The following is a 26,588-nucleotide window of genomic DNA, read 5'->3' as shown; positions in this document are numbered from 1 at the left end:
CACTTTACACTCGTTTCCATTGAATTGCACTTGCCAATGTTGCAGCTCTCTCACTACGCCTGGAGAGATCCTTTTGGAGCTCTTCGCAACCTCTTTTTGTTTTAACCACCCTGATCAATTTAGTGTCACCAGCAAACTTGGCCCCCTCCCTGCTCACCCCTGGCTCTAGTCCAGTGTTTCCCAAACTTGGGTCTCCAGCTGTTTTCAGGCTACCATTCCCATCGTCCCTGACCACTGGTCCTGCTAGCTGGGGATGATGGGAGTTGTAGTCCAAAAACAGCTGGAAACCCAAGTTTGGCAAGATCCTTTATGAACAAGTTTAAGAAGCACAGGCCCCAATCCTGTTCCTTGGGGGACTTACGGTAGCTTTCTACTTTTCTCAGTTTGGACAGCTTTCCATTCCTGATCCAAGAGTCCTGGAAGCCACGTCAGGTGGCAGCCTGGTCTGACTTCCAGCAAGCCATTTCGCTTCCCTGCTGCAGACCCCTCTCCTTCCACCCCGCTTTCCCCAGAGGGGAGAGACATGCTGGGCCTGTTGGAATGCATTTTATTCTGCTCCTGCAGAAGGGACAAAAGACTCCTGGCACCCTCTCCTTCTCCCTCCGGGTCTCACCCCCTGCCCCACTGCCCGACAGCAGAAGAAGAACCACACCATCACCCCCTGGACAAGGCCTCCCAGCCCCACAGTCTCCCCTCGGCCCAAAGGGCAGCAGGGCCTTTTCCCCACAGCCCCAAAGGATGGCAGAGGGCTCTAGGGGCACTGGGGGCCAATGGATCTCTGCAGAATCCAGGCTTGGTCCGCAAGAAGCTGTTCTTGCTCCGGGGGCCACGATCCTGCTGCCTTGCTGGGCACGTGTGCTGCAGCCAAGATCGGAACGTGGATGGCCGTGCTCTGCAGTCAAGGGGGAAACGTTCACAGTCCCCCAGGGAGCTGCCAGGGAAATGTCCAGCAGGAGGTCTCGGCTCCAGAGAGGCCTTGGGCTCGCCTCCCTCTCCCTGCAGCGTCTGGGTCCCAAAACAACAATGGCTGGCTGGGGGCAGAAGGCACTCAGCTCCGGATCCTTCCTGCAAGGCCCATGAGGATTCCTCCCAGGTAGACCCCAGTTGTGTGCAAGGGAAAGGGAGAAGCCTCCACTTGATGGAACCCCCGAAGAGACGCGGCGAGAGCCCTGCCGTGACCCCAGCACAGCTGCCGCCCCCAAACTCCCCCTGGCCAGCCAGGGCTACTCCTGGGGGATGGGCGTGTTGCAGTTGCCGTGGTAGATCCGGACGTGGCCGTCGCAGCGGAAGTAGTGGTCAAAGACGTCGCGGTAGCCGTGCTCACGCCACCAGGAGCAGAGCTGCCGGTTCCAGGTGCAGTCAAGGACGTGGAAGAGCTCCGGGTGAGCCATGCCCACCAGCGTGAAGAAGTCCTGGTCGCCCAGGTGGCCCCGGAAGTGGAACTGGTCCGCCAGGCGCTGGGCGGCACCCGGCTCCAGCAGGCGGTTGTAGAGCTCCGAGTGGCGCATGGCCTCCAGGTTCAGCAGGAGGACCCCGCTGTTGAAGCCGGGGAGGCCGTCCGGCGGGGGCTCCCCCACCTTGGTCCCCGGGTGCTCCTGGCGGTACTGCCAGAAGAGGTGCCTGCACAAGAGGAAAGGCAAGTCAGAGCCCTGCAGGATTAGGCCAGGGGCCCGGCCCGGCCAGCATCCTGTTCTGCTTCTATTAGAAAACTCGCAATCAGGATCCGCCCCCAAGAGCAGCTCTGCCCTCCTTTCTGCAACTGGGATTCAGAAGCATTGTGCCTCTGACCGTGAAGGGCAGAGCTCAAGCCGTGGGGCCGGAGTCACGGACAGCCCTGAATGTGTCTAGTTCTCCTTTGCAGGGACAGCCGAGGCGGCAAGAGTCCTGTCTCTTCCAAACAAAGTCAGGAAGGAAAGTCGGGGGGAATGAGCACGGCCAGCCCCATCCCAGGCCCCTGCTGGCAAGAGCTGCGTACAAACAGCTGGCAAGAGCAAAGGAAGGAAACATCTGGAGAGCAGCCCCACTCCCCAGCCAGCAGAGGAGATGGGGGGCGCAGCTGGCCCCCTTCCTCCCCAGGCTCCATGTGACAGCAGCAGTGCCGCCCCAAGGCCTGCCCCCCTTGCTACATGTGTCCCTTGTCCTACCAGGTGTTTGTAAGCAACAAATGAAATTGACAACCGCCCCCCCCCAAAAAAAAGTGTGATGGGGACTCCTGTTGAGTTTCACGCTGTGGGCCCCCAATCTCCACCCCAAGAGCTCACTTTCCCCACAGATTTTCTGGCCAACTTCCCTTCTCAAATCTTTTGTCCTGAGCGTAGGGGGGGATTCTGGGAAGCCACCTCTGAGCACCCCCTTGTGCCCATGTGCAGCTTCTGCTAGGATCCCAAGTACCCCCCCCCCCCGGAGCACCCACTGCTGGCACCTACCGATAGACGGGCTGCATCTCGTGGACGATGCCAATCACGGCCCCTTCTGGGAAGTTGTCAAACTCTTCAAAGAGTTCCCGGATGTTGGTTCTGTACTCCACATCAAGGTCCACCTGGATGATCCGGGAAATCTCTGTAGGGGGGGCAAAGAGGGGAGTCAGGAACCAGAGAAGCCTCTGAAGCACCTTCCCTGCTCCCTTGGTCCTCCCCAGGCACAGCTTCCACCCCCCAAGGGAGGCTTCATTCAGCCCCCACCCAGAGGAAGCGGCAAGGAACAAAGACCATACATGGCAGTCAGGTAGGGGGCAGGGGGTGGGTCATGGGGGCTCAGTAACTCTATACTGCACCTTCTCCCCTCTCCCTGCTGCACTGAGATGAAAGGGGGGGGCAGTCTTTGTGGTGCATTCTGGGACAGGGTTTTTTGCTGCCAATGGTAGGGGGAGGCAGCATGGAACACTTTCCTTGTTAGGTGAGAGAGAGAGGCCCCCTGCTGCCACCCCCTCCCCACCCTCTGGCGGTGGCTGTGGGCACAGCCCCTTCTGCCCCAGTGGCTGGGCCAGGCCCTGGGACACCTCGTCTACTGGGTCTGACTTTGGCGATCTCACCTGGCGCTGCCACCCTGGCCGAGCTCACCCCCTGGACCCAAGCGCCAGGCTTCTTAAAGCAGGAGCGCCAAGGATGCCAGGGAGGCGCAGAGAGGGGGCAGGTGGAAGGGGGGGGTGCTGCCCATCTGCCTGCTGACCTTTGGGCAGGACGCGGTGCATGGCCAGCGAGAGGAAGAAGAGGGAGTCGCCATAGTAGGTTCCGGCGCCGGCGCTGAAGAGCTTCTGCATGGCCTCGACCAGGGGAAGCAGCTTCTCGGCCACCACGTCCACGTCGTGGAAGACCACCTGCGGGAAGCGGGAGAAGCAGCCGTCAGGGGGAGGGATGCGCGTGGGGGAAAGGGCTGCCCGCGCAAGGGCAAGTGGCCCCGGTGGTGGCCGGAGGGGCGCCCGTCTTGGGGATGCTGCCGGAGCGCACCTTGTGCTGGAACTGCGCGCTGCGCAGCGCCTCGCGGAGGACGGCCTTCCCGACGGGGCGGCTGGGCGCGTCGCTGAGCAGGTGCAGCACGAGGGTCTGGCGAGGGCCCAGCTTGGCGAAGCGCGCCAGCGAGCGCAGCGCCGCCTCGGCCTTGGATCGCAGCGCCGCGTTGCGCTCCGCCTTGGCCAGCAGCAGCAGCACGTGCAGCTCCGCCTCGCCCGCCGCCCCCGCCGCCCCCGCCGCGGCCAGCAGCTCCTCGCCCGCCTTGGCCTTGCTCTCCCCGACGGACTCGGCGGCGGCCGGGTTGGCGGAGGCGGGCGGCGGGGGCGGCGGGGGCGCGGCGCGGGGCTGGGGCGAGGCGGGCGAGCGCGCGTAGTAGAGGGCGCACAGCACGGCCAGCGCCGCCGCCGCCGCCAGCGCGCACGGAGGGGGCCGCGGCAGGGACGCCGGAGAGCCGGCCAGACGCGCCATGCTCGGCGGCGGCGGCGGAAGAGGCGGAGGAGGAGAAGGACGAGAAGAGGCGGACCCGGCAGCGCAGCGGGAGGAGGAGGAAGAGGGGCTCCCGGCGGAAAAGCCGGCGCGGCAAGGACTGCAGGGAGCGCCAGCATCCCGATGAGCGGGGAAGCATCCAGGGCGGACCAAAGACAGGACTTCTCCGAAGGGTCCCAACGCAGATTTAACACCCCCGGGATGCCTTGAAAAGAGGATCGGGAAAATTAAGGGAGGGAGGGATGGAGGGCTACTAGCTGCTCTTGCGCTCGGATCCAGCTGTGCCGCCGCTGCGAGAGCAGGATGCTGGGGGGGGGGGGCTTGCTCGTTTCCCCTCGCCGCCCCGGTCAAGCTGCAGAGCGGGAGGCCCGCCTGGGTGCTGCGCTCTTCCCTCCTGGAGAGCTCTGGCCCGGGGGCCTCTGGCGGGGCCCCTGCCAAGCGAAGCAGCCCCCCCCCGTAGCCCGAGCCAGCCTCAGATGGAAGGAGACAAGGCGGCAACGGGCAGGAGCCGCGGCCACTGCAGGGCCTGCAGGGAGGGTGTGCGGGCAACAGCCCAGAGGCAAAACGGGTGGTTCTGGGCTGCTGCTGTGGAGCCCCCGCCTCTCCATCACGGCCACCTGGGAAGCCCACAGACGGGACCCGATTGGCACAAGAGCACTCTCCCCTCCTGGCCTTGCTCTCCATGGATTTGTCCTTTTAAAGTCACCCAGTGGTGGCCCTCACTGCCTCTGTGCTGTGTGAAGGACTGTCTGTTATCTGTCCTGAATCTTCCAATATTCAGGTTCATTGGATGTTCATGAGTTCTAGTTTTATAAGAAAAACCTCTTTCCGCTTTCTCTAAAAAAAGTTCCGGACACTGCAACACTTCTCCATGGGGCGTTGTTCCACTCCCCCCCTTGATAATTTTGGCTACTCTATTCTGAACCTTTTCCAACTCTACAATATCCTTTTTCAGGTGAGGCAACCAGAACCGCACCTGGCATCTCAAATGTGGTCACACCATAATTTGTATAACAATAGCATTATGAGATGGGCAGTTGTGAGATCCTTTCCTAATGATCCCTAGCACGGAATTTGCCTGTTTCACAGCCACTGCACACGGGGTCGGGATCTTCGTGGCGCTGTCCACTGTGGTCCTGAGGTCTCGTTCCTGGTCAGTCACTGCCAGTTCAGACGCCAAGAGCATGCATGTGATTTTTTTGTGTCCTGACATGCATCGCTTTACACTTGTTTTCACTGAATTGCACTTGCCATGTTGCAGCCCCTTCGCTACGTTTGGAGAAGTCCCTTCAGAGCTCTTCACAATCTCTCTTTCAACCACCTGAACAATTTAGCATCACCAGCAAACTTGCCCCCCTCCCTGCTCACCCCTGACTCTAGATCCTTTTGGAACCATTTAGAAGGCAGGTCCCAATCCCGATCCTTGGGGGCCTCCACTTTCTCCATTTGGAGAACTCCCCATATTCCTTCTCTTCTTGCAAAACCAGTTCCTGACCCATAACAGGACCTTTCCTCTGGGTTTTTTAAAAAATAAAGTCTTTACTAATATATTCCACCAGTTTTCCTGGGGCAGGCATTTTTAAAAGTGGGTGTTAGAACATGCTGGGGGGCAGATTGAGCCCAGTGACTTGGCCAGAGTCTCCACCATTCCAATGTTGAGGTACCACGGTCAGTAGTTGCAAGCCTTAGATGGTCCCACAAGCTGCTCTTGGCTGGGAAATGCTGCCCTGGAGAGGGGGGCTACAAGGGCAGTTTGAGGACACAGATGATTGGGGGGGGGGTAAAGAAAGTTACCATCAGGGAAGATACAAGAGAAAACTGCTTTGCAGTTTCATTTCAGCCAAGTGATACATAAATCTTGTGAAGGACATAAATAAGACAAGCGCTTCCCTGCTGCCTGCAAGCAGCCCCACCCAAGGAGGGAAGGCAGCTCAAAAAGGGGTGGGGTGGGGGAGATCCAGGTGGGAAGAGATTCCTGCAGCCCCCCCCCCCCCGCTCAGCATATGGACACCCAGCTTCCCTTCCTCCCCAGCCACTCTGGTTGCATTTTCCAGGTGCAACAACTGCTAACAAACTGCAAACAGCATCTATTACTCAAAGCAGCGTTTATGTATAAAAAGGAGGGGTGAGCTTTCAAGGAGGAGGCGGGGGGCGGGGGCTAGTCTTGGTGTCCCCCCAGCCCCGGAGCCTTCAGGGCTTCTGCACATCTGACGGATGAAAGCGGTTTAGCTTCTCCGGGTTATTGGACGCCATTTGTGAGAAGTCTCGAAAGATGTCCTGGTAGGTTTCATCTCCTGCAAGAGGAAGAGGGGGGAAATGGCATTGGAGAATTGCGCTTTCAGTGAAGGGGGGGGGCAGAGCAGCCCAGCCATCTGCTGCCCCTCCCAAGAAAAGCATCCCGGTGGCTGAGCATCCAAGGCTTCAGCTGGGTAGCATTCCCACCGTGAGCATCTCCTGCTACTCCAACACCCCCAGAGCCAGCATCCTGCTGCTTGCCTAAAACTTGCACTGCGAACTTCACTTGCAAAGTGGTTCCCCCAAGTGGGCCCAGGCGCTGAGGCCTCCCCTGTCCCCTCCAGAGCCTCACCACTTGAAGGTGCTTTTATTTAGGACTCTGGTCCTCCCAGACCATAATACTCCAGCCCAGAAGGGCTTCCGCAAGCCTTCGGAAATCCTGCCCCTGCCCGGCTGTGACTCCCAATGTGCTCAAGGTGGGCAAAGCAATGCCCGTCCCACAAGGGGGTTCACGGGTCCCGTTTCTCCGTCAAGAAAAGCCGCCCTGCATCTGCTCCCAAGCCTTGGAAAAGCAACTGAGAAAAAGTCAGACTCTACCTGAGGAGAGAACCTCAAAGGCAGCCAGAGAGAGGAAGCTCAACGTTAGAGAAACAAAAGATGCTGGAAGGAAGGAAGGAAGGAGGGAGAAAAAAGCAGCTTCCCACAAACCCAGGCAAGAGAAGCACCCCAAAATTGACCCCAAGCGCTGAGCAAGGGAATGGGGAGTAGAGGTGGCGCCACCAGCAGGAGCCCGGGAAGACCTGGGATTCTTGTGCGTGGGGTGGAGCAGTCTCTTCTGGCCGCCGGCTTTGGCGGGGAGTGCCCAGCCCTTTCTACTTCCTGGCCTGCCCTGAAATTGCCTTGACTGCAACTGGGGCCAGAGCAGGCTGGCAGTACATTCAAGTCAGCCCCAGGAGAGTCGGGGGGGCAGGCGCAAGCCAGGGGGGCCCAGGAGGGCCAGCAGCAGCTTCTCTGGGGACTGGGCACCCAGGGCACCCCCTTTGCCAGTTTCCGCCAAGGAAAACAGGAGCTGCTGCTGGGCATTTGTGCTACGTGGTCTGAAGTGGGCCTGGGAAAGACCTCCCAGGGGCCCAGGCCTCATTGGCAAGACCTGCCCCTCCAAAGGCACCCCTGGGTGCTCTTTGGTAACATTCAAGGAGCAGCGTCTCTGAGACAGACAGGGTGCTGCTGCTCCTGGATGGGTAAAGCTCAGCTGCCCAGCAGAAGCTGTTTCGGGGGACATTCTCTTTGGGTTCAAGTTTTGGCCACTCAAGAAACAGAAACTCCCGTATGAACACAGAGGAAACATAAAGTGCCCTTGAATTTCACACTGTGCTGCATTCGAGTATCAGTAGCCAGACACATTCAAAGGACCTGTGTGCATTAATAGTGCAAAATGACTCGCTGCTCTCCAGCCCCAAACCCAACTGAAAAGGCACCAACCAGGGAGAGAAGCGGGTGCAGGAGGCTCCCAGGGGTGGGGGATGGGGGTGCAGTGGGGGCGGGCGCCCCAGGTGTCTTCGCTAAGGGGGGTGACATTTGGCAGTCATAGGCGGGCGGTGCGCCGAATATCTGCCATTTGCAGCTCGCTCCGCCCCCAGCTGTAGGGTGCGGGCGCCGCTCTGTGCACCAAAGCGGCTATCCCACACCTGGGAGGGCACCCTCTGTGCCCCCCCCAGGGCCCCTGCTCCCAGGGACTGTGGATCTGCCAGCGAGGCTTGGCCAGGAGGGGAGAGGAAAACGGGGGGCACCAGCACTTGCCAGGCCAGGAAGGAGCCCCCAGGGAGGGGAGCAAAGGGACGGCTGCCAGAGCCCCCTCTTCAGGGAGGATGGCAGAGCCCGGACTGAGCCAGGGCAGGGGGCTTGGACGGCCAGGCTGGCTTCCCGCTGTTTCTGGGCAGCCCAGCCCTGCGCTCTTGCAGTGGCCACCGAGAGAAGAGGGCCTCTGGTGGGGAACTCCATTTCTGCCCTCCTGGGCTACTTGTCATCATCTACCTTTGCAAGAGTGAAGGGAAATCCCACTTCTCCTGCTCCTGCCAGGCCCTGGAAGGGCAGCTCTGAGCTCCCTGAGCAACTGCAGCCCTCCCTTGCTTTTGATTGTCAGCTCCTCGCCCACGGGTCAACCCCAATGCCCAGGGCCAAAGGCTCCCGGCAGCCCCCGGGTAAAGGTCCCAAGCTCGAGGGATGGGGAGAGGGGCAGGGGGGTCCCCCCACCCCAGCCAGCAAAAGCAGCGCAAGGGAGGCAGAGGCAGGCGGACTTGGGGGCAGAATTAGGCAGGGACGCAATTTTGACTTTTCTTGGCCCAGGTTCCTGGAACGCTCTGACCTGATTCCTCCTGGCAACGGGCCTGATCCTGCCCAGGCTGCTGCCATCTCTCCACCCTCCCCCAATTCTCTGAAGAGCACATACAGTAGCCAATGCCCCCCCCCCCATGAAATATACTGGCTGGACGGGGCTTTCGCAGCCCATCCCCTCAACTCTTCGGTGCAATTATGAAGCAGGGGGAGGCTGGCTTTGCAGTGTGGCCAAACCGTGCCCCCCCCCCCCGCATTTCTCTGGACAGGGCTGTGCCAAAAGGGGCTTTGTGGGCCTTGGCGCCCCGTGGGGGAGGGAAGCGGAGATGCAGCTGGAGCAGGAGGCGGCTGCCCACTCAGGGTCTCTCCTGGGGAGAGAGGCAGGGGCCGTTCCCAGCTCTGCTCTGGGTGCAGCAGAGTGCCGGGGGGCGGGCAGCCCCTCCCACCAGACCAGCAAGGGCTCCGCTCAGGCCTCATCCAGCTGCAGGCTAATGAACTCCTGGATGCACTTCCGGTATTGCATCTCAGTGGGGTTACTGGAAGGTTGACCTGGCTGGCCGTAGAGGCCCTCCGATTCCCGCATCTCCTCGTTCATCCTGGCTAAGCGCAGCCTGTGAGGAGGAGAGGGAAGAGGGCACAGGGTGAGGTGGGGCGGAACCGGAAGTGGGTGGTCTTGCAGCACCCACCACCCGCCCGGGAGGCAGCCCCTCTGAGCTCTTCCATCCCCACTCTGACCCCCCCCCCCCGGCCACTGTGCCCTACTCTGAGCTGACAGGCTCTGTGGTCTGACAGAGCAGCTCTGCCCCTGGGGTGCCAACTGGGGGGGGGGAGGGGCCCAGCCTTACTCACAGCGTCACTATATCTGCGTTGGCAGCTTCAATGGCCACACTCAGGGGGTCCTTCCCTTCCTCGTCCGTGGCATGTTGGTTGGCGCCCCGTTTCAGGAACAAACACACCTGCCTGCAAAGAAGAGGAGGAGGAGGAGTTTGGATTTGATATCCCGTTTTATCACTACCCTAAGGAGCCTCAAAGCAGCTCACAATCTCCTTTCCCTCCCTCCCTCCCTCTGTGAGGTGAGTGGGGCTGAGAGACTTCAGGGAAGTGTGACTGGCCCAAGGTCACCCAGCAGCTGCATGCCTGCCGCCTCTCCTCCCACAAAGCAGGACCCCCCTTGCTCTCCTCCAGGCCTGGCCACCCCCCCTTACTCTGCTAATTCATTAATTGCCATTGTTCATTAAATTTCTACACTGCCCTTCATCCAAGGATCACAGGGTGGTTTACAATATAAAGACACAACATAGTAACAAACAAACAAAAATAAGGCCTTGCCCTGAGTTTAAAATGCAGATTGTTTAATCAGCCAAAGGCTTGGGAGAAAAAGAACGTTTTTGCCTAAAGAGATGCAGCGAAGGCGCCTGGTGAGCCTCCCTGGGGGAGCATCCCACAAACGGATGGGGAGCCCCCACAGAAAAGGCCCCTTCAAAATGAGCACCATGCAGAGGCTTCTCAAGGCCCTTCCTCCCCACCCCCACCAAGAAGGGCAACGAGAAGCGCACCTACCCGGTGTGCCCCAAGACGGTGGCATGGTGGAGGGGGCCCCTGCCCTTGGCGTCCCGGAGGTTCACGTTGGCCCCGTTCTGGAGCAGGAATTCACAAGTGACCAAGGAGCCCTGCGGAGAAGACCACAGCTGAGCTGGGAGCCCAAAGAAGGCCTCAGACCCACCCCCTGGCTCTCCACCTCCGCCTGGCACTATGGGGCCGGAAGAAAGCAAGGCTCACCCCCAGGACGGCCTGGATCAGCGGCGTGGACCTGCCCTCTGCGGCATTGACCCAGTTGACGTCCGCCCCGTGCGCCAGCGCCTCGGCCATGCCAGGAAGGCTCTTTTGGAAGGAGGCCAAGTACAGCTGCAGCCCCGGAACATCTGGACGGGCGTCTTGGGATGCGGAAGCAGCAGCCTCAGGCCTTTCAGCCTCTGGAAAGGGGGAGGAGGAGGTGGTGTGACTCCCCAAACACCCTTCACAGAGAGAGGAGATCCGGTGGACTTTCAACAAAGCACCTCACCCAAGACTCCCGAGGAAGCTTAGCAGACGAGGAAGAAGAGGAGGAGAGGTCCTCCCATGGGTTGAGTTTCAGGAAGCAGAGAGTAGGAATCCACAGACAGTTCTCCAAAGGGAGAAAGCGGAGTCCCCCAAGGATCAGGACTGGGACCTGGGCTTATTCTAAATTGTTCATAAAGGATCTAGAGTCAGGGGTGAGCAGGCAGGGGGCCAAGTTTGCGGGTGACGCTAAATTGTTCAGGGCGGTTGAAACGGAGAGATTGTGAAGAGCTCCAAAAGGGCAAACAGAAGGGCAAAAAACAGGCAAATAACGTCAGTTCCCCATGCTCCTTTGATCCTGGCATTGCAGGGGGTTGGACTGGGTGACCCTCGTGGTGGCAACTCTACACTTCTCTGATTGTACACCCCTGGGGTCTGGATTGGAGGTGGCGGACAGGGAACAAGACCTTTGGGACACAGCGGGGATGGGAGAGACAACGGTTTGGCCATGCCAGGTTGCCTAGATTGGCGTTCCGCCCGCAAAACCCACCTGGCTCATACAAGGTGCTGGCTGAGACGGCAGAGGCCAGCTGCTCCCTGCTGTGCTGGAAGCCGCTGTCGTTGCTGCGCACTGTGGGAAGAAGCAGCACGGCCGTGAGACACCCACACAGCAGCACGGCACCAACACCCCAGCGGGGTCTCGCCTACCAAACACCGGGTGGAAAAGCAAACACCGTCCCAGAAGCCCCACGGCTCTCAGGCTCCGTCTCCCCTTCAGAAAAGGGCAGCCAAAACAAGGAAGGGGGTGGCAGGACTCCCCTGTGAAGAATGGTTGCCGCACTTTCCAGTTTAGAGAAAGGGCAAGTAACGGGTGCAATGATGGAAGTTTGTAGAATTATGCATTGCATGAGAGAGAATGGAGAAAAAAATTCCTTCCTCTCTCGTAACAGAGATTGTGGGCAATCAATGAGAAGAAGAAACTTGGAAGATTCAGGATAGAGAAAAGTAAGCCCTTTTCCACCCAGAACATAGTGGAACTGTGGAACTCCCTGCCACAGGAGGCAGTAACCCATCTAGATGGCTTTAAAAGAGGAGGGCTAGCAAGGGTTCCTAGCCAGGGGGGCTGAGCTCTGCTTCCACAGCTGGAGGCAGAGATGCTTCTGGATTCTGCAGGGGGGGGGGAGCTGCTTTTGCACTCAGATCCTGCTTGCTGGTTTCCCACAGACCACTGGTCGGCCCCTGTGAGAAGAGGATGCTGGACCCGAGGGGCCACTGGCCTGATCCTGCAGGCTCATCTATTCTCCGGTTCCCTTCCAAGGTGTACACAACAAGCAGGTGAAGGACAGGCAAAGGGAAGCGCCAAGCAGGACACTGGGCAGGTGAGAAGGAGGCACAAGGACAGCTCAGAGGGAGGGAGGGAGGGAGAGAAAGAGAGAGAGAGGGAGGGAGAGAGAGGGAGAGAGGGAGAAAGAGAGAAAGAGAGAAAGAGAGAAAGAGAGGGAGGTACTTACTACTCCGCAGCTTTGAGGCAGTATCAAAGTAGGAGAAGAGTGAATCTAGCTCATCGGGGCAGAACAGGGATTCCCGCCTCACCTCGTCGCTACTGACACCAACCCCTGGGGGCATGCAAGTTAGCAAAGCAGAGCCCAGCAGGCAGGAGGAAGGAAAGAAGGAAGGAAGGAAAGGAGGAGGAAGAGGAAGAGGAGGAGGAGGAGAGGGAGGAGAAGCAGCCAGTTAGTACAGGGTGGGCAGCAGAGGCACAACAGCCCTCCCAGAATGACACCCAGGGAGCTTCTGCAGGAAACAGGACCTCTCTGCACTTCATCCAGCCTTGCGCAAACCTAGGAGAATTCCTGACTGCCCCTTGTCCATCTCTCCCCACATTCGCCCCACTGGTCCTTTCCGCAGCAGTGGCAGAGCCCACCTGAAGCCCCTTGCCCACCACACTTTGCCATGATGCACCCACCTGGGTCTTCACAAGGCTCTCCCCCCACTCCCCCCATTGCTAGGAGCCCCAGTGCTCCCCTTCCACCCCAAAGCGAGGCCTGCCCCCCAGCAAGGCTTCCCACTGCCTCCCTCTCAAGCTGCTTGGGCAGTGCCAGCCTTCCTCAGGAGGCAGCTCAAGAGCAAACGCTCCCATTCCTCGCGAAGGCAGAACGTCCACATGATCCAGACTCTGTTTCTTATTTCCTGGAGGGATGGAAGTCAGAAGAGGGGGGCAGAGAAAGGAGGAGAGTTCTGGCTCCTCCCCACCAAGCCTCTCGTGGCACTTCGGCGGAAGGGGCCCCTACCTCTCAGAGCTGCCGCCATTTGCTCCTTGGCTGTTGGGGGAGCCTCCTCTTCCTCGGCTCTCCCCTCCGGGCTGCCGCTGTGCCTTTGAGGCCCCTGGCTCCGAGGGCGAGGCTTCCCTCCGGAGGCAGCAGGACACCTCTCCACAAACCTCTTCTCCACGTACTTGGCGCGGATGTACTCCTCCCTCTCCTGCCTGCGCAAGGGGAAGAGGCCAGATGAGAACACAGGGCTGTGTGTCTCCGGGGGGGGGGGGCGGGGGGTGGTCTGTGTTCTGCGGCGCCTCCTGGTCTGCCTTGCAGGGGCTCAGGGAGCTTGCAAATCCCCAAACAAATCAATCTTGCATCTCTCAGAATAAGAACGGGGCTCGGAATGAAGTTCCTCCCTCAGATTTTGCACTGCACTGAATTTTGCATTGCACCAAGTACTTGGGCCCTCAAAAGATAACAAAACATGTTTTAAAATGCATATTTTACAACAAAGGGGATTTATTATTAATATTATTATTAGCTGAATTTATATGCCACCCTATACCTGGAGGTATTTAGATATGTGTGTGTTTTTGAAAAACATGCTAAAAATCCACATCTAAATTTGGGTTCCAGCCCCACATTGGGCAAGGGCTTGGACTGGATGCCCCTCGTGGTCTCTTCCAACTCTACCATCCTACGATCCCTCCGCCTACCTCTGGCTTCCAGGCTGAGGCTTCTTGACGCCCGTCTTCTCCACGTTTGCTTCATATACCCTGTTGATGACCTCATTTCCCAATTCACACATCAGCTGCAAGCGAAATGAAGGGAGAGTTGAAAGGAAGGGCAGCACCAGCCCAGGGTCACCTTTGCTCTTAAATGGCACCTCATTGGTCAGGCAGAAAGCATCCCGGGTTCTGGGGGGGGGGGGGTAGCACCCGTCAGCTGCCATGGACACAGCCTGCCTCCTTCCCATTGGCTGGATAGAGAAGACCAGACACAGGAGGGAGGGGGGCTCACTGAAACTGGAAGCCCCTTTGTGCCCTCAAGGCCACTGACTGCAATGGGCACAGGCAATTCTGTACCAGAAAGGCCTGGTCTGCCTTACAGGTATTATAAAGTCTTCTGTGCTACCCCCAAAATGGCAGTGGCTTAATGCAAACAATAATAATAATAATAAATTTTATTTATATCCTGCCCTCCCCAGCCGAAGCCGGGCTCAGGGCGGCTAACAACAATCAAATAATCAAACAATCAAATAATCCAACATTCTAAAAACATTTCAATTATAAAAATTAATTAAAATCAAATTGATGGCAACCGTTAAGCAAAATTCTGTGCAGGTTGCCAGAGGAGGGAGTCAGGCTGCGCCCTGACCAAAGGCCTGGTGGAACAGCTCTGTCTTGCAGGCCTTGCGGAAAGATGTCAGGTCCCGCAGGGCCCTAGTCTCTTGTGACAGAGCGTTCCACCAGATTGGAGCCGCAGCCGAGAAAGCCCAAACACTAAGGATTCCACTTTGAGGATTTTTTCCTGCAATCAAGCAGTGAATTTTTACAAAATAAATTGTTCAACCAATTCCTAAGTATTTAAAGAAAAAAGACCCATTGCATTTCATGTCAACAGCACAATTTCATCTCTGAAGTATGCAAATGTTACCCTGCCTGGTATAATTTTTTACAGGTGAATATTATGTTCCCTGCCACCCGTAGGACCCTGCGCAGGATGGTCTCTCCCCCCTGCCCCCGGAGACAGCCCCTGAACCCTCGAAGGAGGGCCTTCTCTTCCCTTCCCAGGCCCATGTGGCCCCAGGGGCTGCCCCCAGGTCCCAAAGTGCAGGAGGAGGGGGGCTTCCTCGCAGCTCTCTTCTGCCCCAACCTGCTGGGCAAATACCTTGAGCAGCTCTGGCTCCCAGGAGTCAAGCGTCAAGGAGCGGACTTTGGAGAAGTGGACACCCAGGCTCCTAAGCAGAGGGAAAAAGGGAGAATGAGCCTGAAATCAGCCAGGGTGGGCAGTGTGCCCTCCCTCCCTCCCTCCCTCCCTCCCTGGTGTGGGGCTTGAGCTGCCCGGCCTGCCCACCTGTGGATGCCAGAGCACTCGATGCACAGCGTGATGCCCAGGTTGATGCTGGCCCACCGGGGGTCTGCCAGGCCGCAGTCGCAGCAGACAGCGTTGCCGGGAATGCTCTGCACCCTCTGGAGAGAGCTCTCTCCTTTCAGCAGCTTCTCTTTGGGTTCCGCACCCGTTTCCGGGCTCCCCCTGGAAGGGGACGGCTTCCCCTCCACCTGGAGAAAAGCAGAAAGAGGGACTCGTGTGACAGCCGCCAATCTGCAAAGCCGCCACAGCCGAGACGTCAAGGGCTGCCTCCTCCTCCTCCTCCTGCAGCTGGGCTTCCCTGGGCAGCTCTCTGGGCGCCTGTGCCTGCAGCCCAGACTGCAGAAGGCAGAAAGGCAAAGCCCTCCACTATCTGCCCCACACAGGCAGCAGCCACTGAAGGCCTTCCTTCCCCCTAGCTCCTCTTCTGCAGCTGCAGGGAGGGACCCTCCTCTGGGCCCCGAAGGGAATCCACTAAAAGGAGCTTAAGTCCTCATGTGCTTCACTGCAGGGAGAGCAGGAGGCTGTGCCACCTAGAGAGCCCTTTTCCGGCGGTGGTGCTCTTCGCAAGGCTGCCCTGCCACCTGCCCTGCCCCTTGCGCTGGTGGAGAAAGGGCTCCTCTCCCACTTGCCTCTGTGCTGTCCCCTTTCTCCCTGTAGGCCGTGGCAATGCTGGCCTGCACCGCCTTAATCCACGCTTGCCGCAGCTTCTCCGAGTCTGCCTGAAGGATGCAGCTCCTGCGAGAGACAGACAGAGACGAGAGAAGAGAGAAAGGGAGGGAGGGAGAGAAATAAATAAATAAATAAATAAATATAGAAAGAAATAAAGACAGGTAGGTGGGTGCTGAGCACGCCTAGAGCCAGTTTGCCTCGCACCAACCGTGCCTGCAAGCCCCCGACCACCCATCAAGCGCCCTGGATGGGCAACCAGGACCCTCACGCATGGACAGCCACGTGGGTCTGTGTCCGTGAGGGCCCCAGGAAGCTGCTCCAGAGTCCCCAAGCAAGGACTGGTGAAGGAGCCTCCAGATGGCAGGGCAAGTCCACACGCACCAACACCTCTCCTGCCCATCTCCACCGCCTGAGCCTCTGCCAAGGCCCCCTGGCACAGCCAGCCCAGAGCTGAGCCTCAGGAACAAGGAGAGGCAGCTCAGGGGACCTCAGTCCAGCCTGGGGACTGACCTCCTGCAAGCAAGGCTGGTGCTCTGCCCCTGAGCTGCCGCCTTCCCCCTCGCTCACAGCTTGGGGGCAGCAGGAAGCTGGACCAGGTGAGCCGAGATAGGCCTGCAAAACCCCCCAAGAAAGCAAAACCGCCTGCCAAGTGACAAGAGGAGGAGGAAAGGCAGCTTCTGCCCCTTTGCCCATATTTGGGTGTGTGTCAAATAGTTAAAATAAACCAAATTTGGGCCCAATTTCTATTTTAAACACGTTGAAACAAAAAACCTGACATGGCATCTTACTTTAATATGAGTTATCAGCTAACTTTTAGAATATATTTTATTTCACTTTTTGGCAACTACTCACTGAACCTTCCCATCAAAAGTTAGAAGAGTGATTGACGATGAGCCTAGATGACGACCGTTGACTTATCTGTCCTCTCCCCCCCTTGCTTCTCCCCCCGGAGCCACCCCACCCTCGGCTATTCTCTCCCTCTCTGGCTTCATCATCCGAAGGGGCCCCCCGCCTCTCCCATCGCCTTCCAAGGCCCCCTTACTTGGTTGGGGAGACGACCTCAAAGCAGAAGCGCCTCTCAATGTCTTCGCAGTGCTTGACTGTGCAGAGCCGAAGGTCTTCCACCACCACCGTGGGGTTATCCTGGGGAGAAAGGAGGAGGACGTGGGCCTCCAGCCAAGCCTGAGGGAAGCTCACCCAGGAACACCTCTGGACAGAAATGAGAGAAGGGCCCCGGCAGCTCCATGGGGCCCACACTCAGTCCCCAGTGGGGCTGCAAGAAACTCCCTGCCAGAAAGCCTGGAGAGACGCTGCTGCCAGTCAGTGTGGGCAGGCTCAGCCAGATACACCAAGTCCGGCCACTGGCCTAAGGCAGCTTCCTCTGCTCCTGTGATGGGAGGAGGAGGCTGGCAGCGCCCAGAGGGCACCCCACGGATGAAGGCTGCCTGAGGGTCTCTTAAGACTTAAGGCATCCCAGCTCTCCTTGGGTGCGCCCAAAGAAATCAGTCCCCAAGGCATGGGGGTCAGAACCCCCCCTTTGGGGCCCCTCCTGCCTGCTGAGCCCAAAGGATCTCCAGCCACATCTCACACCTGGGCCATCAAAGCCCCAGACATTTCTGTCCCCCACTTTGTTCCCCTGGGCTTCTGCCCCCCTCCCCAGGCATGCTTCCCCAGGACTCACCTTAAATTTCTTCTGGTAGACCAGCTGATTGTTCTGGATGGAGAACCAGCGCCTGCACAAGCGAAGGGAGCAAAATCAACAGCCCTCTCCTGGCAGCAGGAACCGGGGAGCCAGGAAGAGAGAGGACCTGGGCACACAGCAGCTACAACCCTCCCCGGCAGCAGCACCCCAGTCCACCAACGCAGAGAGCACGGGGCCTGGCTCGGGGGGGGGGGGGGGCTTCAGCAAATCACCACTAGCCTTAGCAGAGCCTTCTGCCTATGGTGGCTGGCGGGACAAACGCCACAGGAGCTGTCAGAGTGTTTTGCGCATTGAAAGTGCCTCACCTGCTCTTCATAGGCACAGGGAAGGAGGGAGAGAGTACCCAGCTCAGGCCAGGGCTCTGGGACTCTGGGCATGGCCGCCATGGGGCAGAGCCAAAGCCGGGTGAAAGAGAAGCTCCTGGGGGGATTTGGATGTCTGACTCCCACTTGTTCCAAGTTGGAGGAGGAGGAGGCCTGTCTATGTCACCTTGAGCTCCATGGAGAAAAGGGAGGGATAGAAATGCAATAAATAAAAGAAAAAACAGGAAAAAGACCAAGATGACCCCCTAAGCCTGCCCCCACCTAGCCTCTGAAGCACCGGAGCAGAAAGGGCCTCTAGGTCTGCCCTACAGAGATGGCAGGCGACCCCTACAGCATCGCTTCCTGAAGCTGGGGAGATCCTTGCACTGTCCGGCAAACAATAATGGTGAGAGTTGCAGGTTTTGAGACGGTCAGTTCTGGTCAATGCTGCACCTCCGCTCCACAATCCAGAGGCAGCTCTCGCCTAAACAAGATCGAGCCCTGACAACGCCCCAGAGGAGAGCAAGCGAAGGCCGCATGGTCCCCGGAGGCTCAGCGCAAGACTCTCCGCCATGTTCCACTGTATCTTAACACACTTCATTATTCCAAAGCAACACTCCAGACATTAGGCCTACACAAGGTTAATCATCAGCCCAGATTTAAGATGGCTGTGTTTCAAAACACACCAAGACGTTTGCTGTTTGGAGGAGAAAGTAGTAAGATCAAGCATCTAGTCCAGGCAGACAGAAAAGAAGAAGGCAGGTCCTCCATGCCTAGGGGCGAAGGCAAGGGGGGGGGACAATGTGCAATGGGGCAAAACGCAGAACGGCTGCCAGGAAACACGGGGGGGGGGCAACGTGGGCAGGCCTGAAGGCTTCCTCCTTATGGGGCCGGTCAGGAGAGGGACCCTCCAGCCAAGAGGGGGTGGGACTCTAGCTTTGTTTGTAGCAGAACTCCCTGCCCCCCTTGTTTTGCTGGGAAGTCACCAGACCCTGGTCAGTCTTGAAGAGAGAGAGTGTGAGTATGTATCTGTTGGGGAATGAGCATCGCATGATGCTGCTGTGCTGCAAAGATGGCCGTGACTGCTCTTCATCCAGTGCTGGGACCCACATCCAAATAGCTAGACCACAGCTGTCCATGAGTGGGGAGCCTCATGGCTGGATTGCTGCAATGTGCTAGAGGTGGGGCTCCCCTTGGGGTTGGTCCAGAGGCTGCAGCCCAACTAACTCCATGTTTGGGTTGCCCCTCAAATGGGTGTCTACCTCCACCCCTCCGCTGTGGCCAGGAGAGCTGGGTCAGCAGCTGCAAGGGCTGGGGGTGGGGGGGAGAGGGGAAAGGAGGTGCAGCAGGAGCTGCAGCTGGGAGACCTTGAGACATCACTGCAGCCTCCCCCTCCCCAGACCCCCCATTACATTGCCATTGGCCAGAAGCTCACTCAGCCTCAGAGGGAAACCTTTCTTCTGGGAAGAGCAAGCAGGAACTGAGCCCCTCGTGGCAACCCAGAGATCCCGGAGCTCCACTCTAACCCCAGGGCTGCGCCTCTTGGATCTGAGCAGTGAGAAGTAAGTGGGAAAGTCATCCTGCACTGCTGGGGGGGGGGCAGCAGCCAAGACGGAAAAGGGCACAACACCGGCTGTGGAGCTGGCAAATACTTCAGGGTCCCTGGAGATCCCAGCCAGCTTTCCGCTGGTTCCAGAGAAGCCCCTCCTCAGAGGCGGAGCCTACAGCATTCTGACCCACTGCAGCTACCAAATGCCAGCCCCCTCTTGTATCACAGAAAAGGGCAGCCCTCATACACCGGGGCGGGGGGGATCCTAAACCACCAAACCTGCTTCAGCCATGGAGCAGCAGCAGGAGGGGCCGTTACTCCCGAGGGGGACGGAGACACGTGGTTTGCCATCCATTGCAAGTTGTTGGAGCGAAAAGGGTTAAGGGTTAGATTCAGAGCTTGCATGCTGGGCCAAAGAGGAAGAGGAAGGAGGGGAGGGAGAGGATGCCGGAATCTGGCTGGTACCTGATGCCATCGGGCTTTTTCCTGTCAGGTGGAGAAAATGGGGAGGGTTAGGTGGGGGAAAGGAGGTGAAGAAATGAACATGTTAAAAAGAAACAAAGCCCCCCGCAAACAAATGAGCAGAGAACAGAGCAGAAGAGGAAGCAAAGGCGTCCCATTTCAGCTGACCCAGGTAGGGAGGGCTAAGCCGCAGGGCCTCTCTCTCTTTCTTGTTGCCATCTTATGGCAGCCAAGGAACCCGCTGCAACGTGGAGCCCCCCAAGACACACACAGGAAAGAAAATGTGGGAATTCTCTGCAACTAAAGAAACCTCTAGACACCCCCTCCTCTTCAACAGGAATCCCAGGGGCAGCTTATGTAAAAGGAAAACACAATTAAAACAGAGCTAAACACAAAGCAGAACAATAATAAACAAAGTCTTAGAAAGAAAGGAAGATCTGATGAGCCAGATGATGCCAGACAAAGAGACTTGGGATTTTGTCTCAGCTGCTCTTTGGCTAGCACCGGGAGGACAAGGCAGGTGCCAGGCAGGCATCTCTGGAAAGAGCCTTCCATCCTCAAGGCAGCCCTCTCCCCGGTAGACCCTCCTGCCCCCCAGGAGCGAAGCCACCACGCACACCTCAAAGGGCTCAGACACCCATGCTTCCCGAAGGTGCAGATATTCCTGGAACCTCGTGGCAAAGGGCAGGTTGGAAATCTTGCAAAGGATGCAATGGGCAAGGCAAGAGCCACTCCTTCACCACGGAGAGCCCTCCACTTGCCAGGCCAGAGCTCAGAAACAGCCCCTGCTTGACCCTTTGAAGGGACACACCAAGCACAGAACAAGGCCCAAGTCTGGCTTCTTTCCCAACAAGGCCCGATCTGGACTTTTAAGCTCACTGCCAGCCTGGCAAAGGGTTGACCCAGACCCCAATAGGGAAAAGAGTTCAATTCATTCCTTTACTAAAATCCCCACCAGGCAAGGATCTAGGCAGACACTCCCCTGCTGCTTGCATGGCAAGGAAGGAAACACGACCCAGGGGCAGGACGCGCCGGGAGACGCTGCTGCTGGCACCTGGCAGCAGGCGAGGCCTCCACGAGGGTCCTGCATGCTCCTTTGGCTCAGGGAAGTCAGTGCCCATCCAAGAGGCAGTATGGACTGGGGCAGGCAGGCAGGGAAAGAGCATGGTCCCATTTGGAAATAGCAAGCTGCAGAAGATCTCATGGGGGGAAAGAACAGGCCCCACCACCTCTCTTCTCCTTATTTCTGAGCTGAGGGTCAAAGGGCAACTCAAGGCAGCCAGCAGGGCGGGTGAGGGCGGCATGGCCTCAAGGGGCAGCTTCCAAGCCGACAGGCACACACAGCGCCTCCATCTGATTTTGGCAGGTAATGCCACGCTCCCACTGAAAAGTGGCAGGCAATAAAGTGCAGCAGACCCCCCCCCCGGGAGCTGTGAACTCATCCTGACCCTCCTAGGGAGCCTGCACCCCACATACCCACCATTCCAGGCCCACCTTTCCCCACTGATGATGGTTAACAGGGGATTTGGGCAGAAAAATTCATGATGATCAAAAAATCCCAGCAGAGAGAAGCTCACTGACAGCAAAACTAGGGGTGCAAATTTGTGACCCCCTCCATGTGATGTTAAAGGGATTAGTCCTGTGGGGAGGGGAGGGGAGGCGACAGAAGGTGATGCATCTGCCTCAGAGGCCACAGAGCCACAAGTGGGAAGGGGAAGAGAGCAGCCTGTATTGGGGGAGCACACAGCAAAGCCCAGCCCAGGCCACAGACAGTGGTAGCAGCAGGAAGAGGAGGAGGCCAAAGAAGAGGCCGGGTACCTGTTCCAGGTCTTGAAGGCGTTGCTGGCTCGCTTGAAGAGGTAGCCTTCCATGACGATGCCACTGGCGGCATCCACATTGTACTCTAGCATAGGGTCATCGCTGGCGAAGTCCTGGCAGAAAAGAGGCACCTTGCTCAACAAGGGCAGCAAGATGGGGCACCTCTCCCAGGCCGGTCCCCCTCACCCCAAAATACGACAGTCTGCCATGAAGTGGAAAGTGAGGGGCAGCAGATGGGGCACCAGTCTCCCTTCTGGTGACGGCAGGTACAGCGGAGACTCTTCACGCCTGAAGGCTTAATTCACAAAGAAATTGACTCTTCCTGGTCTTGCTTGCCCTTCTAGGGCAAGCTGTTAGGGTTCCCCTTGCAAGCTGACATGGACGGCAGCTGTGGGGGAGATGGTGGGGCAGCTGAGCCCCACAACTCAAGAAATCCTGCACAGCCCTGCCTTGGGCAGGGAAGGAGAATTGGGAGTCTCAACAAGTTGCTTCTGAACCCAACTGGAGGGCAGCTCCTGGGTCAGGTTGGTGGAAAGAGGCAGGCGGCCACCTGAGTCAGCTGACCAGAGTTTGTCCCTTTGGGGTCCTCCAGAAGCAGCTCTCAGCAGCACAGTCCCAGGGATCTGCAGCTCCATCACGCGGGAAAGCAGAATCCTGCCTGTGCCCTGAGAAAGCCGAGAGGCAGAGGACACCTCCGACTTCCCCCCAAAACGCAGCTGCCACTAGGACGGAAAGTCCTTTGCTTCTCCCTCTCTCACTTTTAAAATACTGTTTTTATTTATTTTCATGGTACAGAAGATAAATTTGGACTACTTTGGTTCTCTTTTGCCTTGGTCTTCCCAAGACCAGCTTCAGAATGGGCTGCTTACTTACATTTTCAAGGGCCGAGACTCAAAAGCAATAATAATAGTGGTGTTTTCAAACCTCTCTGTGACTGTTTCTGGGGAGGAGTTGTTGTACTGTTTTTAAAACTATTTTTAACTATGTTTGTAAATCGCCTTGACAAACATGTAAAAGGCAAATCCTAAATTTAAAAATAAACAGCACCCAGTCCAGCTCAACACATGTGACAACCTTCTAAGAGCCCAACTGTTTCTACAGAGACAGCTTCCATTAGCGGCTGGAGAGACTCTGGTCCCGCCGAGTGGCAGGCGGCCACCTTGGCCTCACTGGAGGGCCAGAGGGGGCATCCACAGAGGACCTGGGCAGCCCTGGCTTCTCCCTCCCCATAGTGCCCCCCTGGGCAGCTGGGGCTGGGGGGCTGGGGGCTGGGAGAGTGCCCTGGAAGCCCTGCTGGCAGCGGGAGCACACTGGGAAACTTTTTCAATGCAGCCAGAAGAGAGAGACCAAGCGGGTGGACTGGCTGCCTCCTGCGTCCCCTGCGGTACCTTTTGCTGAATGGTGGAGTGTTTGTGCTCCATCTCCTTCTTCTCCCTCACAGCATCTACAGCCAGCCTCTCAAGCTGCAAGAAAGGAAGAGAGTTGGCAGTGCAGGCTCCTGTACCTCCAGGGCCAGAGAGGTGGGGCGCCTTGCTCGGTGTGCCAGGGTGCCCCCCTGCCCAGGCAAGCTCCCCTCCCCAGGCAGCCTACCTGCCAGATTCCCGACCTGAGGCTGGGCAGGCCTGCCCGCTTCCTGCCGCTGCTCCAAGGAGTTGGCTTCCCAGAATAGCCAAGGTGCCAGGGACCTGTGGTGGGGCTGGTGCAGCGCAAGGGCCGGCTGGAGAAAAGGATGACTCATGCCGCCTGAGCCGCTCCAGAGCCAGCTGCCCGGCCAGCCCTTCTCACGGCAGGAGCAGCAGCGGAGGAGGAGGAGGAGGAGGAGGAGGAGGAGAGAGCATGAAGGCCAGCTCCGTTCCCGGGAGAGAGACCCAGCCACCCACTGCAGTCGTTACCTGAGCTCCAAGGTCTTTCATGTAGGGTCCAAGTTCACTGAAAAGGTCGTAGCCTTGATGGAAAAAGGCCAGGTGGGCATACATGAAGGACAGCATCTGGCAGGGAGGAAGAGGCAAGGTCTCAGGGGGCTTCCAGCATCTCTCACGCTCCGCCCTCGATGCCAAGCTCTCATCACCCTCCCTCTGCCCTCCTACACCTGGCAAAACTGGCCCCACGCAAACAGCCACTCATTCCAGCAGCTCCCACAGGAGCGAGGCCTGGCACCAGACCGAGGTCCCTCAGGGACACATTCGCCCATCAGTTCCAAGCCTGCAGTATTTCCTGGTGGGGGCATGAGAAGCTTACCGATTTTAGGATCTCTGATCTCCTCTTTGACTGAAGAACGTTAATCTAGGGGGCAAAATGAATCGTGTCAATGTGCCAGCAACAGAGCGTGGGAAGGAAGAGGTAGAAGCTTCTGCAGGAGCAGCGCAAGGCTGGCAGCAGGAGTCACAAAACAAGCAGAAGGATGGGGAACTCAAGACCAGCTCAAGCCCACGTTGCACCTGGGACGCTTCTTGTTTGCAAGACACCCGCTGGGCCCGCAGCCCCAGAGCACCGGAGTTCCAGCAAAGGTGGTGGCTCATTGGCCTCCCAAGAGGACTGGCCTGACTCCTCTCCAAGCCAGAGCTCTCTCCAGCTAAGCCAGGGAGGATTCCCCACTTGGGTCTCCTTTCTGCAGCTTTGAGAGACCCTTCCCTTTCCTATGGTTCCGTCCCCAAAGCCCTTTGTTCAGCCACCCGACACACTCCAGCTTCCTCTTCCTGCACCAGTCAAGGTGAGGCTGCTAGAAGGGCAACTAACTTTGGGAAGGACAGTCAAAGCTACTTTTTAAACAAGCACATTTCTCTTTCTGGACATCAAGAACAAAGAAATCCGTAAAACCAGGGCAACCAAATAAGGCAGAACGCCCCCCTCCCAAGGCTCTCATCACCCTGCAGCTGGCCTTCCACCTATCCTGGCTTCTTGAAGGGGTTCAGTGGGCTACTTCACCTGGAGGTGTTGCTCACAGCCCAGAACCCAAGGAACAGCCAACTTCAGAGAAAGTGGAGAAGGCCTCTCCATCAGAAACGGGACTAGAAGCTCCAGCTCTGGCCCCTGGCGAGCCTCCCACAAAGACCCCTCCCCATGCCAATTCCGGCAGTGGGGGGCTTCATGGAGAATACCCAACTCACTAGAGGTAACTGCTGAGCTTCTCCTGACTTGCTCAGAGCCTTCACCCGCCCACAGCCAAGGCCTGACTGCCAGCCCTCTCTCTCCCTGGCTCTCCCTGGGCTTCGCTTCCGCCTGCCTCCGGATCTCCTGCTAAGCCAAGCAAGACCCTCTGCTTTGCCTGATGCAGCCCCACCTCTGCCAGAGGAGCCCCATCCCCAGAGTCCCCTAGAAGCAGGAACACATTTCCGTGGCCCTTTCCCAAAGCCCCCGAGGGCGGCCCACCTGCAGGACGTAGTCGAGAGCGATGTGGCGGAAGCACTTCCGGGTGGCCGTCAGGATGTTGGTGGCCTCTTCCACCTCGTGCTGCTTGGTCCGTGGGACCTGGGCGTTCTTGGCCAGGGCATTCTCCTTCTCTTCGCTGACTTTCTCAAACTGCTTCTTGGCATCTTTGAACTTTCTGATATCTCTAGAGCGCAAAGGAAACACAGGGCTCCCCTCCATCAGCTGCCCTTCGCAGCACAGCACGGGGGAGGGCACAACAGACAGAGAGCGGGCACAGGAGTGCCTACCTGGGGGCAAGGGAGGGGGCTCAGCAGAACGAGGCCTGGCACTTCCATCGTGGCTCAGGAGCAGCAGAGGAACAAACAGGAAGCCCAACCCAGGCTGGGCTTTGGCTTCCATTGCAGAAAAGCTTTTGTTTCTTCTCCAGCAGGCATCCCCAAACTCAGCCCTGCAGATGTTTTCGGACTACAATTCCCATCATCCCTGACCACGGGTCCTGTTAGCTAGGGATGATGGAAGTTCTAGTCCCAAAACATCTGGAGGGCCGAGTTTGAGGATGCCTCTTCTCCAGCATCAGAAGTCTTGGGAAAACTGCATGGTAAGGCAAGATCTTACACCATCTGCATGCCCAAGTGACGAGGAAACCTTGAAGATATGCAACCTCTACTCAAGGCTGGCCCACAGCCCCTCCTGGAAGCCTGACCCCCTCACCCCCAAGACTCTTTAAGCACAAGTCTTACTTACTCTTTAACGAACGTCTGAAGCTGCGCTTTAATTGATCTTTGTGTTTGGTCAAACAGGATCTGAAATGGAGGAAATGCTTGGAGAGTTAGGCTCCAAGGCCCTCCAGGCCCCAGCACCTCTAGCCTCCTCTTCCTCCCAGTTCTCTAAGGGTCCCCAGGCAACAGATCCCAGAGAATGAGCTTCTGCGATTTGCCACCTTTCCCTTTTCTTTTTTAAACTCAAAGGATGTTTCAGATTATACGGCAAGCTCACCATGGAGCCAGAGAAGGTACAAATAACAGAGGCTGCCTGCCCTCTGCCATGCATGAACTGTTGGCATCCAGGTTAGGCTACTGCCATGGGCTGCCTATGGAGCAGCCCTTGAAGACAGCTCCAGCAGCGACTGATCCAGAACACAGCTGCCCAGTTGGTGACTAGGACATGCCAAAGGGAATATCGCTCAGCAGCTCCTGAACAACTTCACTGGCTGCAGAACTATTTTTCAGCACACAGTATCAATGTTCACCTTCACGGCTGGCTCCATGAGCCTTGGAGGGCTTTAGGCAATCGGCTTTATATCGGGACTGTGACCCCCACCCCTCCCCACTGGCTCATTTTCTTTAGCACCATTTGATGCTCACTCTTTAGCATTTGCTACTGTAGGATTATAATGCCATAAGCCACCTTGGGGGCCCCATTCAGTGACCAAAAGAGAGGACAGGAATAGTTTTATGACTCAACAGACCAGCCAGAGAAAGGCCTACCCCCGCCAAGGACCAGCAGTTCTGCTGCAGCAGCCCAGTGTACCCCCAACCCAGCCCCACTCTGCCAGTACTGGCTTCCCCCCCCATGCCCAATGCTCTGCAAGCTGCTCAATTGGAGGAGCCCCACATTCAAGGCTTCCCAAGGCCTCTCCTCGCTCCTCCTTTCCTTCTTCCAATGGAGCCCCTTCAGCTGGACCCACATCTTTCAGGTGACTGAATAGCAAAAAAAAAAAAAAGAACATAAAGCCCCCACCTTTCATGGGCCCTGGATTTCCCCTTTCCCAAATAGGATCAGAAACGGAAGGCAGGCGCAACAGAAGTGAGGCTGCGGGGGGGG

General features: G+C 57.7%; 2 protein-coding genes across 6 annotated transcripts in view; both read right to left on the bottom strand.

The window, feature by feature from the left end:
- Window positions 1-531: 531 nt before the first annotated feature.
- On the bottom strand, window positions 532-3,932 carry XXYLT1 (xyloside xylosyltransferase 1). The gene is made up of 4 exons (XM_081007242.1): window positions 3,447-3,932; window positions 3,169-3,316; window positions 2,427-2,559; window positions 532-1,620 (listed from the first exon to the last, which is right to left on the bottom strand). The coding sequence occupies exons 1-4, from the start codon at window positions 3,915-3,917 to the stop codon at window positions 1,224-1,226; spliced, it is 1,149 nt and encodes a 382-aa protein (XP_080863368.1). The 5' UTR covers window positions 3,918-3,932; the 3' UTR covers window positions 532-1,223.
- Window positions 3,933-6,023: 2,091 nt separating this feature from the next.
- Window positions 6,024-26,588, bottom strand: part of ACAP2 (ArfGAP with coiled-coil, ankyrin repeat and PH domains 2) — a 32,261-nt gene continuing 11,696 nt past the window's right edge. For 2 of the 5 annotated variants that reach the window (XM_081007034.1, XM_081007037.1), the window contains exons 5-25: window positions 25,509-25,567; window positions 24,765-24,948; window positions 23,634-23,678; window positions 23,288-23,383; window positions 22,784-22,858; window positions 21,396-21,508; window positions 19,581-19,601; window positions 17,244-17,295; window positions 16,605-16,705; window positions 15,523-15,628; window positions 14,876-15,081; window positions 14,690-14,759; window positions 13,516-13,610; window positions 12,833-13,026; window positions 12,053-12,157; window positions 11,092-11,172; window positions 10,284-10,477; window positions 10,065-10,174; window positions 9,354-9,464; window positions 9,054-9,115; window positions 6,024-6,229 (exon numbers count right to left, since the gene is read on the bottom strand). In XM_081007034.1, coding sequence (XP_080863160.1) covers window positions 6,126-6,229; window positions 9,054-9,115; window positions 9,354-9,464; window positions 10,065-10,174; window positions 10,284-10,477; window positions 11,092-11,172; window positions 12,053-12,157; window positions 12,833-13,026; window positions 13,516-13,610; window positions 14,690-14,759; window positions 14,876-15,081; window positions 15,523-15,628; window positions 16,605-16,705; window positions 17,244-17,295; window positions 19,581-19,601; window positions 21,396-21,508; window positions 22,784-22,858; window positions 23,288-23,383; window positions 23,634-23,678; window positions 24,765-24,948; window positions 25,509-25,567 — 2,184 coding nt within the window. In that variant the 3' untranslated portion in view covers window positions 6,024-6,125. The remainder of the gene's footprint in view (window positions 6,230-9,053; window positions 9,116-9,353; window positions 9,465-10,064; window positions 10,175-10,283; window positions 10,478-11,091; window positions 11,173-12,052; window positions 12,158-12,832; window positions 13,027-13,515; window positions 13,611-14,689; window positions 14,760-14,875; window positions 15,082-15,522; window positions 15,629-16,604; window positions 16,706-17,243; window positions 17,296-19,580; window positions 19,602-21,395; window positions 21,509-22,783; window positions 22,859-23,287; window positions 23,384-23,633; window positions 23,679-24,764; window positions 24,949-25,508; window positions 25,568-26,588) is intronic. The other 3 variants (XM_081007036.1, XM_081007035.1, XM_081007038.1) reach the window with 3 other exon arrangements.

Source organism: Podarcis pityusensis (genome assembly GCF_964106645.2).
Source record: "Podarcis pityusensis genome assembly, chromosome: 5".
NCBI lineage: Eukaryota > Metazoa > Chordata > Lepidosauria > Squamata > Lacertidae > Podarcis > Podarcis pityusensis.
This window is presented reverse-complemented; position numbering and strand designations above follow the sequence as displayed.